Source organism: Lissotriton vulgaris, chromosome 2_1 (genome assembly GCF_964263255.1).
Source record: "Lissotriton vulgaris chromosome 2_1, aLisVul1.2, whole genome shotgun sequence".
NCBI lineage: Eukaryota > Metazoa > Chordata > Amphibia > Caudata > Salamandridae > Lissotriton > Lissotriton vulgaris.
Window position 1 is genome coordinate 470,202,861 of NC_141687.1, and position 16,190 is coordinate 470,219,050.

A 16,190-nucleotide genomic window follows, 5' to 3' on the forward strand; every position below is an offset into this window, starting at 1 on the left:
CATTCTGGCTGGCTTCCGACGGGCTCAAGGAGCTCGTCGGCCAGTCGGAGCCCGGCCCGTAATCCCAATGAGTGGAGTTTCTGCCGTTGGGATTACAATGCTTGGTTTCCGACAGGTTTTTCATGCAGGGCTTTCTGACATAAAAAAGCATGTCGGAAAGCAAGTTTGGGTGCCCCTAGCAGCCCCCAGTTGGGGGCCAAGGGGTCACTGTTGATCCCTGCACCATGTGCTACGCAGTGCAGGGATGAACACAACCTCCCATTTCTCTATGGGAGCTTGTGCTACGGCCGGTTTACGGCAGTAGCACATGCTCCCATAGAGAAATGTGATATGCGGTCAAAACGTAATTAGGTGGTTGGGACCACCGACCGGAAGTCGGTCGGACCCGTATCCGCGACGGTGTTGGGCAGATGCAAGTCGGTCCGATATCGTAATAAGCCCCTTAATGTTTCCTTTTTGTATCGCTTTGTTCGCCCTAAGTTGGCAGGGTATGCTCAGACGTGAGTCCCTTGCTCACTTGTCCACTGGATTCAAGATAGCCTGGCTGATGAGGATTATGAATCCGAAACCGGTCCCAGGATGCTTGTTTCCGGTCCAGGGAAGACATGGCTTGGTAGTTCGGGCTGGACTGTTCCCATGAGGCACAGGGTCAGACTGATTTGCATATGGCCATGTCTTAACTGGGGTGGCTGAGTGAGCTAAAGAATGGTGATGGATTAAACCCAGATCAGTTGACTGGGGGTGAGTGTTTTATTTGCTCAAACACTCCGTCCATCTTCCCCTTTTGTATCGCTTTGTTCGCCCTAAGTTGGCAGGGTATGCTCAGACGTGAGTCCCTTGCTCACTTGGCCACTGGATTCAAGATGGCCTGGCTGATGAGGATTATGAATCCGAAACCGGTCCCAGGACAATAAAGATAAAGTGCATATTAAAAAAAAAAACTATAGCATATGCTATGAAGTGATACACTCAGTTATCCATATTGTTATTGTATTATGAGGGCTCCTCTTACAAAATGTAAGACAGCTACACAAATATCAAAGGATTAGAGCGACTGTAAGTGACTAAAACCTTCTCTATAAGAACAAGGGTGGCTCTTCCTCAGTATTGGAAGCAAAAATTTGGATCTCAAATTTTAACACACAAAGCCAAGTGTAGATTAGATTGTTTTGCAATGTTATATATAATATGGGCAGGGTGGAAGGGTATTCATACCAACTACGTTGATTTGGAAAGGCTGCCAGAAAGTGCAATGTGCAATGTGCTTAGAAGAAATCTGGTTAAGTAAAATCTATTATGAGTTTCTAAAAAAAGATATAAATAGGGTTGCATCTGCTTGCTGGTAAAACAATCATTGCCTATGCTGAAGACTCTTTGCTGTTTTCAGTGCTAGTTGTGAGATGCACTAGCACTTTATTAAAGACTTTGCGTAGGAAGGCATATTACAGGGGTCATTAAAGAACTCTATTACACCCAGTTTTCTAAATCCACCTTTCAGATAACCGAGCCAGGGAATCATCTCAATATTGGCAATGGAAAGACAATCCATAATAATGGATCTTAAAAAATCTAGCTCTGGCATTTGCCAGATTTTCATCCATAATAACATTGGGGAGAGTCCAAAGCGATCAGTAATATACTCAGGGCCCAGTTCCGAGTCACAAAAAGATGTTGATGCTCTCATAGGGGTCATCAAAAGCTTCCTCATAAAATTATTTTCCACTAATTGGAGTTTTCCACAATTATTGAAACTCCACACTACATCCCCTTATGTAGCAATTGAGAGGCATTTAATTTTATAGTATGGTCATTTCTTTGATGAGCTTATGGCCTAATTTTGCTGCAAAACGAAAACAGTGACTCAGTGGCTCTCATCGTTTGATGTGCCCTAAGGGTCAGCAGGGGATCCCACAATAGCTGGGTGGAAAAAAGAGTAACTAGATAAGAAACAATTTGACCTTTATCAATCTGATTGCCCTGTACAGTGACAAATTTGGACTTTGATGATTTGGGGCCACACACCATAATGTATGATCGTTTATGGTTCACTTTTAAGTCCAAGGAAGACATAAAGTCGACATAGGCATCTTTGAATCTCTCTAGGCTCATAGCTGTCCTTGCAAGAAGGACAGCATAATCAGCGTAAAGTAACGTTGTAACGATGTTTTGGCTGATTTTTGGACAATCTAGATCACTTTTCAGTAGATGGGCCTCTAAGCTGTTTGTGACTGGTCCAGATACTGTTCCGTCGTGCCGATTCCCTGTCTAAAACCATATTGGGTTTTAGAAAGCACATTGTTTGTAAAGACCCACTCTTCTAGCCAAACGAATAGAACCCTGCCTAAACCTTTTACTGTTGAGTCTATTAGAGATATTGGACTGTAACAAGTTGGATCATTCCTGTCCCCTTTCTTGAAAATAAAGACCACTATAGATTCTTTCCATGAAACAGGCAGAGGACCTGTGATAGAGGCCTTAAAGATATGAACAGGTTGAGGGGAACCCCATCCGGGCCGTTCGCTATGAGGTGGGTACCTTGAGTTATTGCAGCCTCCACCTCCTTAACAATAAATTGATTGACTATCAGAGTTTGTTCTCTATATTCAATCATAGCAACCCCCCTATGCTCAGAGTTTAAGGCTCTGTATAGAGGGTTAAAAATATGTGAATATTGTTAGACCCAGGCTTCCCTTGGTATCAAGGAATCCATTTTTGGTAGAAGTATCTAGGAACACAAGTCCCCGACAGCCACCAGATCTGACCAGGCCTCTGTCCTAAGATCCAGCTTTCTCTGGGCTATCACCGCCTTATATTTCTTTCTCAATGCCCTCACTATCTCTTTGTTGCAGGGGATAGTGTTTAGAGCTCTTCTTAATTCTTTATGGACCTTTGTACAATCACATCTGATAGAGACTACTAGCCGCAGATTCCTTAAAATGGAATTATCCCCAGGTGTGAGACTGGATTCGGAAATTTTTTATTTTTTGCCACAGCATCTCCGCGCGCTGGGGGACGGCACCATGTGACTCCGCCCTGATGTCGTCCACGTACATGACGTCAGCTAGGTCAGATAAGTCCCACCCCAGCGCGCTGACATCAGTTTACTTCTTGTCCGTGCCATTTCTACGGCCACTGGTATTATGTGCATGGGCGCCCCGGTCACTCCAAAACCTACAGACCATTTTTTGGAGGTTCTCCACCAGGGCTCTGGTGGAGAGGAGCTGCTTCTTCCATTCGAAGCTTCGCTCCACAACTCTCTACTGGGGGCGTACTGCTACCGGAGATCCGGTGTCTCAACCGCTCCTCCATCGACATCGCCCAGCTCCGAACTATCCAGTCTGCATTTATTCCCACCCTTCTGCCCAGGGCTCTGACCTGCTTTCCTTTCCTTGCCTTCGGTGTTGCTCACTCTGACACGTGAGGGATGGTGGTTGGACTCCTGGGGGCGTAACATCTTCGCCTCTACTAGTGCTACTTTGCGTGCGCTCAACACTCTTTGTGTGTTGGCCAGGGCTACCTCCACAGAATCCCTTCTGTCTCGCCCCTCCCATGAAGGTGTCTGCACTGATCTGCGGCACCATGTGCTAGATGGATGGGAGTCAGACGCATTTATTCTCCGTTCGGCCTTGGATGTTTCCGACTCTCTCGGCCGTACTATGGCGAGTTCTGTGGCTCTCTGCCGCCATGCTTGGTTGCGGGAGAGTATCTTTCCAGAGAATGTTAGGGAGCGTCTTGTTGATCTGTCTTCTGATGGGATTCTTCTATTTAACACCCATGCGGACTCTGCCATTCAACGGCTCCTTGCAGGGCTCAGTCCTCCTTCCCCTCCATAAGCTTTTGCTTGTCTGTCTTCAGGTAACTTATGAGAGGCGTTCATCCAACTTCTCTTTGGGCCTAGTGTTTCGGTTGGCCCGTCTTTGTGTTTTGTGTGGCTTGGAGTCCCTTCAGAATCCTTAAGTAGGCTCCTTTGTCTTGTTGGCTGCTGGTACAGCCCTTTGATTTTTGTGGTGGGTGTGTTTTTTGGCTGTTAGTGGAGCTGTATAGGTCCTCAGGTTGGACCATCCGTGTATTTTTTGGCTGATTGGTAAGCCGTCTGTGGTGCTACCCACAGGTCCCTTATGTTCTTGTCCTCAGCTGCGGGGGTTTTTTCCCTAAGAGGTGTTCCCATGTTTTGTTGGGACGTGTCATACCCTAGGAGGGGTACTTGTTGGCTTTTGTATGGCTCTGTACTAAGCTGCGCTGGTGTGGATACCCTTTTGTTTCCTCGCTTTTCCTGGCCTCACTGTATACCACTTGGTGCGTCCCCCTTTTTTTTCTGTCTCAGTGCAGCTTGCGCTGCTCCAGGTCTTTTCCTGCTCAGTTTCCGATGGTGTTTCTATTGTTCATCTACATCACTTCCCTGTCGTGCATTTTGTCCTTGCCCGGCGGGACGTCTGCTTCTGAGCCCTCTTCAGGCTCTAGAGCGCCAGACCGGTTTGTTGTGCCACCTACGGCGTTGTGTTGTGGTGTTTCCACCTGGTTATCCGGCGCTTTGGACTGCTCCTCTGCCTTGTGTTCCGGGGGATTAGGGGGGCTGGGATATTCCTGGTGTTCTCCTGTGTTCTGGTTGATGGCGTTAGGCTTGTACTCCATATTTCTCTTTTTTATCTTCTGGCCGGTCCCACTTCTTTCGTGGTTCGGGTTGTGCCACTGGGACAGCCCTTTTCTGGGGTTTGTTTTGGGGTTCTCTTGCCTCTGTTTTGTATTGCGCTCGGCATGTTCTGGGCACGCTACTTCTTAGTATGTACCTGTGTCCTGCTGCTCATGTATACTCATTCTGGGCCACCTCCATGGGCCTCGGTGAGTACTCGTGTGCTCCTGTCCCGTGCTCTGCGGGGGCTTTGCGTGACTGGGTCTTCCTTCTCACTTCTGTGCTTCTCGGCTGTGGGGTGGTTCCTGCCTTTTTCGCTGTCCTCTTCGCTATGTGTGTGTTCTCCTGCGGCGGGCTCTGCCTCTGTTTCCACCTCTGCTTCTTTGACTTTAAGGGTGGTTACTTCTTCCTTGGTACTCTCTTGGTGCCGTTGGTCCCTCCGGGGTTTCTGTCGGGCCCCCTTTCCCCCGGGTAGGCTTGTGGTATCCTGGCCTTCCCTTTTTCTTGTTCTTGCTTATCTCTGCTTGGTGGGGGCTGGGCTGTCCTCCCTGTCCCTATGACATAGCCCCTTTTAGGGCACTGTGTTCTTCCAAGCCAGTGACGTTCTCTCGCAGACCCTCCTCCCCTCTGGGTATGGCTAGTGTATCTATTCTACGTTAAGGAATCTGCGGCTAGTAGTCTCTATCAGATGTACAAGTTACTTACCTTCGGTTATGATGTATCTGGTAGAGACGATTCTAAACGCAGATTCCTTCACAACCCGCACTTCCTCCCCGTTCTGTGAGGACCTTCAGCTTGGTCTTCTACACTCGCCTCCCTCCGGGTGGCTTGTCTCCTGCGAGTGTCCTCTTTCACTTCCTCCCTGACAGGGCGCTTCGTTCTGTTTCTGTGTTTTCTTTCTAGTACTTGGACTGTGGGTTCATGTGTACTTCTGCATCCCTACACCCTGGTTATTTCAGTGTGGGGCGTACTCATAATCTCATCTCTATTTTTTATTGCTTCAGGCTTCGGATTCCCCTGCGGGACTCTGGGTTGGAGTCCCTTGGCTGCGCCTCAGCCCCCTTTAGCCCTTTGCAGGGGGTATAACACTCCTTGATGATTATGTAGTGAGGTGCCTTGTTGCTACTCATCTGTCAGGGCTTGTGGCTCCTTTACTGTTTCCGATAGTGGTTGCAGACTTTCTGTTGTCTGTCATGACATTTTTTCGCACACTGTTCCCATGCTCTCGCAGTTTTGTTTCTGATTGCTCTGCGTTGCGGCGCGGAAAAGTTCTCTGAAGAAAACTGATGTCAGCACGCTGGAGTGGGACTTATGTGACCTCGCTGACGTCATGTACGCAGGGCGTAATCATGTGGTGCCGTCCCCCAGCGTGCAGAAAGCTGTGGCAAAAAGAAAGAATTTCCGGACCCAGTCTCACACCTGGGGATAATTCTACGTTAAGGAATCTGCGGCTAGAATCGTCTCTACCAGATACATCATTACCGAAGGTAAGTAACTTGTACTATTGAACCAGCTTTCACGAGGGGCAAGTTAAGTAGAGCATCTAACGGATAGGGCCGAAGAGATAGCTTAACAAAGGAACAAAGGGTCCTAAAATCTTGAACTAGGGCAGTGGGCACGGCTCCAAATGTCAGACACCTTTCCATGAGGGCAATATTCTCACTCACGATTTATTCTTAGAATCCTGGGAATTTACCTGATCCCATTTCAGCCCTAGTCTTTATCTGGGTTATACTGGATGGGGGGCGTCATTTGACTTCAAGTCCTCGAAAAACGAGTCCGTTATCACAAAAAAAAAAAAGAAAATTGTTGCACTCTGTGGGGGCAAGGTTAGATTAACAAGCAGTGTTATTTAAGAGGGACAGAGCCAGTGTGTATTGGAGAGGAACAGTATGCAAGGATGGCAAAATGAGTGTGCCTCAAGGGGTATCAATAGGATCATTGTGCCCAGGCGTTGAGAGTTCCAAGGAGCCAGAGGAGAGCTCACCCTGCTGCCCCCCGGTTTTAACCTGGAGTGATTGGAGTTGATGACTCTGTGAAAGAGGTGCTCCCTACTTTTGAAGCCTTGACTAGAGGGGACGGTCAAGCTGTGGATGATCTGGACACGGTTTGCTGCCCGGCGCCTGCTCAAACTCTACTGGGGAGACCTTGTGACTAGGCTGCACAGACATAGGGAAGCAAGTGGAAGGGCCTGGACTGAACCCTGACGGACCCTGAACTCGCTATCCAGCCCTAGCTGATACAGGGCTCTTGAGCGAGGAGGAGGCTAGTGGGGGCAGATAATTCCCCCTCTATAATCCGCAGAACGCTAATGCCTTTCCTTCTGTTTTTGGGTCTCATGATCAAAGCCTGACCCAAAAACTCCACAAACCACATTTCTTGGTGCATGACTTTCCTCCCTCCTCCCTTTTCCTCTCTTTCCTCTGCTCCTGTCTGCCCCTGCCAGCAGAGACAACCTAATGTCTCACTCTACGCTTTACTGCCAGGGGTACTGAACTCATAGGTAAATCAAATACCCGAGCTCTGAGCCAATAGCCAGGACTGATTGAATCAACCCGAGACCTTGAATTGCAGTCAGAAGCCCCGCAGCCACTGTTGCCTACATTGTAGTCTCGCAACTGGATCGGATTCTAGAAGCCATTGCAGACACCAAGGCCACCCTTGAGCACATCGACAGCGTATCGAGCAACATAGGGCTTCTACATACTGATCACCAGAAACTCACTGACAAGAGAAAGAATACTGAGGCGAGACCAGATGAGCTACAGCCTGGACACCTATCATTGAAACTGCACGTAGATCTATCCGATCAGGTACGAATGCTGGTGTGCTGGGCAGAAGATGCAGAAAGGCGCATCAGGTGGAACAATATCAAGGTAGTGGGTCTCCCTGAGGTCACAGAAGTTGTTGATATGGTAAGGTGAGCCCGACGCAGCTGTTTCCTTTCTTCGCCCTGGAAAGGGCACATTGTGTATCCGCGTAACCCCCTTCCCCGGGTTGCCCGCCCAGGCCTGTGGTTATCAAGCTGCTCCATTACAGGGACAGGGACGCTCTGCTACAGACTTCAAGAGCAAGAAACCTGCTTCGGTTGGAAACAGTATGGAGACCTTGTTACCAGACAGCACAGCTACGGTGCAAGCTAAGAGAGCCTCATTCCTGGAATTAAAAAAGGCACTATGAGCCGAGGGTCTACAGTACTCCCTAATGTTCCCTGCTAATCTAAAAATTATCCTGGGAGATACCACACACTGCTAAACTGAGCCAGCAGCGGTTGGAGATGACTAGAATCCTACAGAAAGCTGTCCATAGCTCCTCTCTCACTTACATTGCATTTGTTTAAACAACTAGTAAAGGCTGATTTTGCTTATAAGAATGCATATCAACCCAAACGAACACTTTTCAGCATCATTAGGAATAGGTAATGAAAGACTGGGGGGATGGGGGGCGGGGGAAACTGAACGTCCTAACCTATTTTATGCAGTTTGCATACAGCTCTTTGATGACACTTTGTAACTGTCACTGTTCTATTTTGGGTTTGTATCTTATGAACTGCAGTAACAAAAGGATCTCTGACAAAAGCAGTAATCCACTCAGCTTGCCACAAAAAATACAGATCTGTTATCTGCACAGTACGCGTTCTTTGCAGCAGGCATATTAACCCTCTGCGCTACTTTATAGCGAGTCAAAACTGCCCTTGCACAAAACTCTGATCTCTCTCTTTCTAGCACGAACATTAATCACAAGAGTTATCTTGACATTTTTATTGCTTATTGCTGCCAGAAAACTGGAAGCACAAGCAACTCTGCTGAAGGTGTTTTTACATCACAAGTAATTGCTAAACACAGTGCCTCCCCCTGAGGTCAGCGCCCCCTCCCCAGGTCAGCGCCCAGTGCAGCTGCACCAGTCGCACTGCCATAAAGCCGGCTTTGGGAGTCTGAAATCTTACTAGTATCTGCCTGCCGACTGAATGTCAACTGTATTATTGGCCCTTTGAATCACATTTGAATACGTTATAAACCAATTATTGAGTATGATTATAGTAAAAAATATCATTAAACACAGTTAAAATAAAAAAATAAGTTGTGCTGTGGGATAATTCCAGGCGCTTGCTTTCCTATCTGTGCTGTCACCCTTCCTTGAGGGTCGTCATTTAGGTTTTACTGTCCCCGCAACATTTGGACTCCTCCATTCCCCCTTACCACATTTTAATTTCAGCTTGCCTTTCTCCGAGTTGCAAGGGTCCACGTTTTGGCTAAACTTTCTCTGAATGATGAGGGATGAGATGATAGTTTCTCCTACCTGTTCTGTCTCTGCTCCATGTGACCTTGCCCCTTCTAGCTGCCTATGATTTTCCTCGGCGTTCTCACATCTCCCCTTCGTCTGATGCCAGACACAGTGTCCTGTGCATGCAGCCATGCAATAGTTCCAGAGCCTTCAGTAATCTGAGCTGGCATTCTCCCTTTGTATGTTCTCCAGAGCTCTCACACCTTCACGTGTGGAGGCCTGGTGCTTCGTGGGGGTAATCCGCTGCAATTCATTATTTTGCAAACATCATAAACTTTGGGCCGCCCCAGGGATGAAGCATGAGGAATTTGCTGCCACCTTCTTCGCAGTCCACTCAAGAGCCCTTATGTTCTCCTACTCGATTTTAATGTTCACGGGTGTTACCCACGGAAATATTTTGTATGTTAAATAATACATGACGCATTTTTGTTATCAAGCATACATTTAAATGCGGTCAAATGGGCTTGCTAATTAAAAGTAACCTATAAAAGAAAATGCATATGTACAAATAAGTCGGATATTTTTCATTTGATATATTTAGATAATAATATAATTGTTTCACCAGCTTCTGGTTAATTTATCTGCTTAATATTGGTTTACCTTTTTTGGTGGCATGATTTTTAATACATCTCCAGTTCTTGCTGGAGCTGTAAAGATAGCTTACCTAAGTTCTCCTAACGTCTGTATTCTGGGTGTAGTGTCCAGAGCAGATCAGGAGTGACTGGGCCAAGTCATCCTAGTGACTTCAGATTAGGGCAGAAGAGTATGGTACAAGGAACTTCTGGGCATGAGCCTCTGTCCTCCGATCAGGCCTCTACTTCTAGAGCATCCCAGAGGTGTTGCACCCAAGTCTACGCAGTTGACTGCATTTGATTTGCTGCCTAGGACGTTTGTTGTAATTCATGTATTTCTAAACCAATTACCAACACCCATCTCCACATCTCCAAGATTGTCCAACACGATTTTGCTACTGGTACTAAGATTGATGTTTAGTTGTACACATATCATTGGTTTTTACCACTTTAAGAAACCGTTTCTAGTTTATTATCACATGATTGTGGCAGTTCATTTTTACACGTATGAGCGAGAAAAGGGAATAGGAGTAACGGGGTCACCATAAAGACAACTGTAATATTATAATGCTTCTTCTTATCAGTGTTTGTATCTGAGCCAATGAAAGCATGAAAGAATTAATTAAGTTGCTCATAGAGCTCATTACTATCCAGAATTGTTGAATTATTTAACAGTTGCAATTCTTTGCGGTAATAAAGTTGTGTTTTGGTGTAATATTTCACAGATCAACCTCACAATCCAATGGTGAATGCTGGAGCAATTGTAATATCTTCTTTAATTAAGGTAAGTTTGCATATTGTTGTGGCTAATATAGTATTGCTGCTTTTTTCCATAAAGCTCAAATAATGTGTACTTTTCCTATTGTCAATGGAGATCGAGGCACCATATGCATTTTATTATGTCACTGACTAAATTCATGTTTTCAGTTTAACTCCATGTGTAAAAAGGCAATTCATGGCTTCTCCTAATACATTATAAAATTTAATTTTTTGTATATCAATTCTTTCAAAATATATTGAAAAAATTATTAAAATGATCAATTGTAAATGTTGCTGCTTTGCCTAAAAGCCATTCAACTGAGCACCACCCCACTAACTGATCTGCTTTTTATATTAAGTGGCCAAAGAAACCTCAGAAATAGAACCTCCCTAAATTTGGAAGTATTTATTTTGCCAAGAGGCATTCCTTCATTGGAGCCACAACTATTACCTGGAATTCTGTCCTTGACATTCGACCAAACCCCACTCTTTGGATTCAGGAGCCTCCACCTGTATGCCTTTTTCTAAACAGATACTTCCTTCCCTTCTAAAAACCTACCAATGACCTACTAAATTGTCATTCAAATGTGAGATGTTCTCTATAATGTTTGTGTAAAAGAAATGATTCTTCTGTTGAAGATCAAAATGTTCTTCTCCGTTTATATATACCATGATAATTTGAGCTATCTGTAATGAGCCCTAATACCATTTGGTGCAGTACAGCTGAATAATACTGTTAACTTAGTACATGTATGACTTGATGAGTATTTGAGTTTCTATGTTTCCTCTTAACGGTAGGGGAAACCTTCAAGTTTTTTTTTTTTTTTTTTTTTACAAAACCCAGTTTTACTTAGGATATTTGCACTACACATAATTAAACATGATGCACAGCCTGTTGCAGTTCTACAACTAGTGGATAATTTACAATATAGAAAGATATTTACGCAAAAGAAAACGTACTCCGATCGTTAAGAGGGTTTCATGGTGATGTGATGTTGAAGTGGAATTTTACCTTACAGGAAATATTGGAAAGATTTGAGGTCCAATGCTGATCCATACGTCAAATTAGCTTTCCTCTGTCTGCAGATCGTCTTTCACAAAACTCCTGGGACGTCATTTTCTTTCACCAAGGGACGGTATAGACACATTCTGTCCAAAAAGAAACTAGAAATCCTGTAGTTTTTCAGGAAAGTTGTTGCTGTTTTTCTGATGGTCTTTCCAAGTTTCCATACAGGTCAAGTTCCTTTTTCGGGTCGATATAAATTGAGCCAATACCAGACAGAAGCCAAGTCTTTCGTGTAGACCCGATAGCTTGGAGTTATGCTAATATCGGCTGCAGTATGCGTTAGTCGTTCCTCAACATCAACTTCAACAGCTACCTACAACAGTATGCATGACTAGAAGAGTTACCTCAACAAAATGAGGCTTTTACATTCACACCAATAGAGCATTGTAAACACGATTTTCCAAACAAAAGCCTTCAGCACCTTGGCACCCTAAGAACTCAATGAAAGCAATATGTACATACTCAAACACAAAAAAGAAATGGATAAAGGCTCACCCCATCATTTGAACAGGCACTCCCTCATTCCGCAGCCGGATCTTCCAGTCCCACATTCATACATGCATAATGATTTGTAGTAACAAATAATAATAAAAGTTAATGAGTAATTAATTCAATGAAAAAAAACTAAGGTTAAACATCAGGTATAGTTAGGGAAAATGTATTTATTCTTTCTATACAAACAAATGTACTAGCTGGCTAGTGATTTAACAACATTGTGTATGGATATGCGTGAGTTATAGTAATTTGCAGATGTGCGCAAATTATAAAACTTTAGAATTTAAAATCTTCATGTAGTTTAAGCTTGGTTTGTATAGAAAGAATAAATAAAGTTTCCATAACTATAACTAACCTTTAAACTTTACTTTTTTGCATTAAATTTCAATAGTTTTAATTTTTTTTATAAAAAAAGTGTCCAGTTGTAAATGAAATGTCATAGAATAGAGTACAGTGAAGGTGAGTGAAGTGTTGTAGAATAGAGTAGAGGGGAGTGGCATACAGTGGAATGGCATAGAGTCATGTATATTGGAGTGGCGTTGGGTGATGTAGAGTGGCGGTGAGTGGCTTGGAGTTGGTTAGAGTGGAGTGGAGTACAGTGGAATAGGGTAGATTGGAGTGGGGTAGAGTGGAGCGGATTGGCATAAAGTGGAGTGGTGTAGAGTGGAATAGCATAGAGTGGCGTAGCGTACAAAGGTTTCGAGAGGAGTTGAGTCGAATAACATAGAGTGAAGTAACACAGGGTGGATTAGCAAACAGTTGAGTGGCAAACAGTGGAATTGCGTGGAGTGGCATACAATGGAATGGAGTACCATAGAGCGAAGTGGTATAGAGTAGAGTTAAGTGACGTAGAGTAGGGCGGGGTGGCATAGAGTGGATTGGTGTACAGTGGAATAGCTTACAGTAGAGTGGAGAGGAATAGAGTGGAACACTGTAGAATGGCAAACACTGATGTAAAGGGAGTGGCGTAGCATACAATGGAGTGGAATAGTGTAGAGTGGCGTACATTGGAGTGGTGTACAGTGGAATGGAGTGGCATACAGTAAAGTGGAGTAGCATAGAGTGGAATACCGTTGACAGAAGTAGTGTAGAGTGGAGTGGCATAGAGTAACGTACTGTAGAGAGGAGTGGCATAGAGATTAGCAGTGTAAAGTGGAATAGCGTACAGTAGAGTTGTGTGGCATAGAGTTGAACATTGTAGAGTGGAGTGATACATATTGTAGTGGCGTGGAGTTGAATAGCGAAGAGTGGAGTGGAATAGCATAGAGTGGAGTGGCGTTCAGTGTCATGGCAAGGACTGGAGTAACATAGACTGGAGTGACGTACAGTGAAGTGGAGTTGTACAGTGAAGTGGAGTGTTGTAGAGTGGAGTAGAATCACATACAGAGGAGAGGTGTACTGTGGAGTAGAGTGGACTGGTGTGTTGTACAGTGTGGTAAGAGTGGAGTGGCATAGAGTGTCGTACAGTGGAGTGGTATACAAAGGCGTAGAGTGTTCTGGCGTAGAGTGGAGTAGTGTAGCACAGTGGAGTATACTGCAGTTCTGTGTTGTAGAGTAGAGTGGGGTAAAGTGGGGTGGAGTGGCATGTGTTGTACAGTGGAGTAGAGTGGAGAGTAGAGTGTTGCAGAGAGGCATTGTTGTGTAGCTGAGTCTCCGACCTACAAGGTTGGCTTTCCCACCCACAAGTGGCCCTAGTGAACTTCGTTCAATGCACCAACTCTGAGTGTGAAGGACAAGATTTTGTAGCCCCGCCAGACTCCACTCAATGCATAGTTCAAGTGGGGTCAATGCTTTTAGTTGACTAATCTCAGGGACACCGTGGTGATAGAAAAGAAATCTATTTGATTTTTCTCTATCACACATACATACACATATAAGATGCCAGTGGCGGCTGGTTACCTTTGAAAGTGGCAGGACGGAAAAGTTCTGGTGAATGCCTGGTGTCTACTGGGTGTAGCGAGCGAGACTGACTGTCATAAGGGAAGGGGCTCGAGAGGCGGGTTCTCCCCTGAGAAAAGTTTGCAAAATAGTGGGCAAATGGTGCATTTTCAAGCATATTTGAGAAAGCAAGAAGGTTAATAAAGCAATTGTTAAAGTGTTTGCATCCAGATATATAACCCAGCAACTGACAAACTTTTTACACCAGAGAGGATGTTTAGCTTTGTCAATGGTTGTTATCTGTTTAGGATAAATGAGTAACAGTGATTTTGTTGTAAATAATGCTGAAAATGTTTAAATTCTGAAATTGGGACACTGTGAATTAAACATTACTAAGGCCCGTGGAAGGGGTAGTGGTCTTCAGTGGCTCAATCATGCCCGTTATGCTAATTCTACGTTAGACATGTGCACCCTTTTCTTTCCATATTTTATCAACAAGCAAATATTATCTATAGCGACATCTTTTCACTGACTACCGAATTCACTTCCTCACTAATTAAGTCAGATGGAGTGTGTGAGCCAATATATATGTAAGTTGAAAGAACTGCGCCTGAGCGACTAGTGGGTGAGTGTTTAAGTTTAGGAATTTTTGAGGGTGTGTGGGTAAGTATGTGATTGTGTGCAAGAGTGCTTGAGTTAAGGGGAGAAGTTTGAGCATTAGAAAATATACATAAGTTGATAGCACATACGGAAGCCTAAAAACCGATAGTCTTCGTAACACTCATTTTCAAGTGGCAATGATAATCCTTGTTGTAGTGCACTGAAGCTGGACACTGTGAATGCAGCCCCAAATCATCAGTAACTTAAAGTGCACATTGCCATTCACGTCTAAATCATTTGAAAGACTAACCCCTAGCCTTCAACTTTCTACCACAGTCTCCTTCTCATAAACCTTCCTTAGAGGAGTCTGAAAATAATTGAAGCGTTAACCCTGCAAAAGCAGGGAAAGCTCAACAGCTTGCCACAGAGCTGCTGAAAGAGCACTCCTGTTCGCAGTTTTTTTTTCTCCAGCGCGAGCCCTTGTAATGGGACCTTCTCTCCACTCTGTGTTTGATTCTTTTGGACTGCCAATATCGCAGCCTCATTGACATGCTTTATCTCTGCGTTCGAGCTAATGACAGACTTAGGGTGTGTTGATTAATATAATAAACTGCTATTAGAATTGGGGGTCTCTGGTTGGCGCAAGTAACTTGTGACAAGCAGGGACCCTCTCCTCTAAGTCAGGGTGAATGATGACCCCTTAAAATTACCCTTGCTCACCCTCTAGGTGCGTGGCGTGAGCAGCCAAGGCTATTCTTCAGGCGTTAATTAGTTAAGCATTTGTAATAACACACAGTAATCTATGCAAATCCCCCCACAAATGGACACCAGGCAGGTATTGTAAAAAAATACGTTCCTTTATGTAAAATATATATATATATTTGAGCAGTTCAGACTTAATAACGTTTTTGTTGGACCACAGATTGAAAATAGGCAAGCGTTTCTTCTTAGTTTACTTAAAGAATTGTTCTTTCAGTTCCAGATAGTTTCAAAATGATTTTCTTTGTCCCAGCTACTTCCAAGCACCCTTTGGCACAAGTTTGGGGGCCCCCAGACCAGTCTTTGGCCTTCGTTGCGCTTCCCTCGCTCTCTTCGAGGGAAATTGACCCAGACCCTACCGCGGCTCACGCATCGGGCGTGAGCACGCCTATGCCGCGTACGGCTCTTCCCAGCGGCTCCGGTCGGACCGGTGACAGAGCTGGATGCGAGCCGGGCTCAGTGGTGCGGGAAGGCTCAGAGGACGGGGAAATAACAAGTTGCGGGCCCCGAGCCCGATGTCAGTTCGTTACGGATGCCTTGATTCCTTTGGGGGTTGGCCGAGTCGTGCCCGAGCAGCGCGACTCGGTCCGGTCAGTGAATGGGGTCTCTTCTTACAGCGGAGGATCTCCGGGAGGCAAGGCGCAGCACGGGAGCCCTCAGTACAGACGATAACGAGGGGGGCTCCCTTCACAGTGCGGCGCGGCCTCTCCGGGGGGGGGGAACAGCTGAAAGCGGGGCGGCCGGTTGCAATCAGATGCACGGGCGGCCGTCCAGGCGGCAGGCTGCTTGCGTCCCGGGGATTCCGGCGGGAGGGGCTGAAGTCGCGCTCAAGCGCTCCGTGAAGCAGGCAGGGGTAGAGGAGCGGCCGGCCTTAGCCCTGGGGCAGAGAGCGACTCCGAACGGAGCAAGGCTCTCAAGGGCAAGAGGGCAGGCTGGCTGCCGGGTACCACGGCCCTAGGTGGGGGCGAGAGGGGCAGACTTCACCTCCAGTGGGAGGAAATACTCGGCCTCAGACAGAAGACGAGCCAAAGCACAGGAGAACCCACTGGTCCTGGGGTTCAGTTCAGGGAGCAAGCTCAATCAAGCCCTTTGAAGGACTGGGTTATTCTAAGACCCAGCGGTGCCAGGGGACAACACCTGAAACCTT

General features: G+C 45.6%; 1 protein-coding gene across 2 annotated transcripts in view; it reads left to right on the plus strand.

The window, feature by feature from the left end:
- Positions 1-16,190, plus strand: part of GLS (glutaminase) — an 811,930-nt gene that overhangs the window by 256,205 nt on the left and 539,535 nt on the right. For both annotated transcript variants that reach the window (XM_086955380.1, XM_086955381.1), the window contains exon 7: positions 10,212-10,270. In XM_086955380.1, the coding sequence (XP_086811506.1) occupies positions 10,212-10,270 (59 nt within the window). The remainder of the gene's footprint in view (positions 1-10,211; positions 10,271-16,190) is intronic.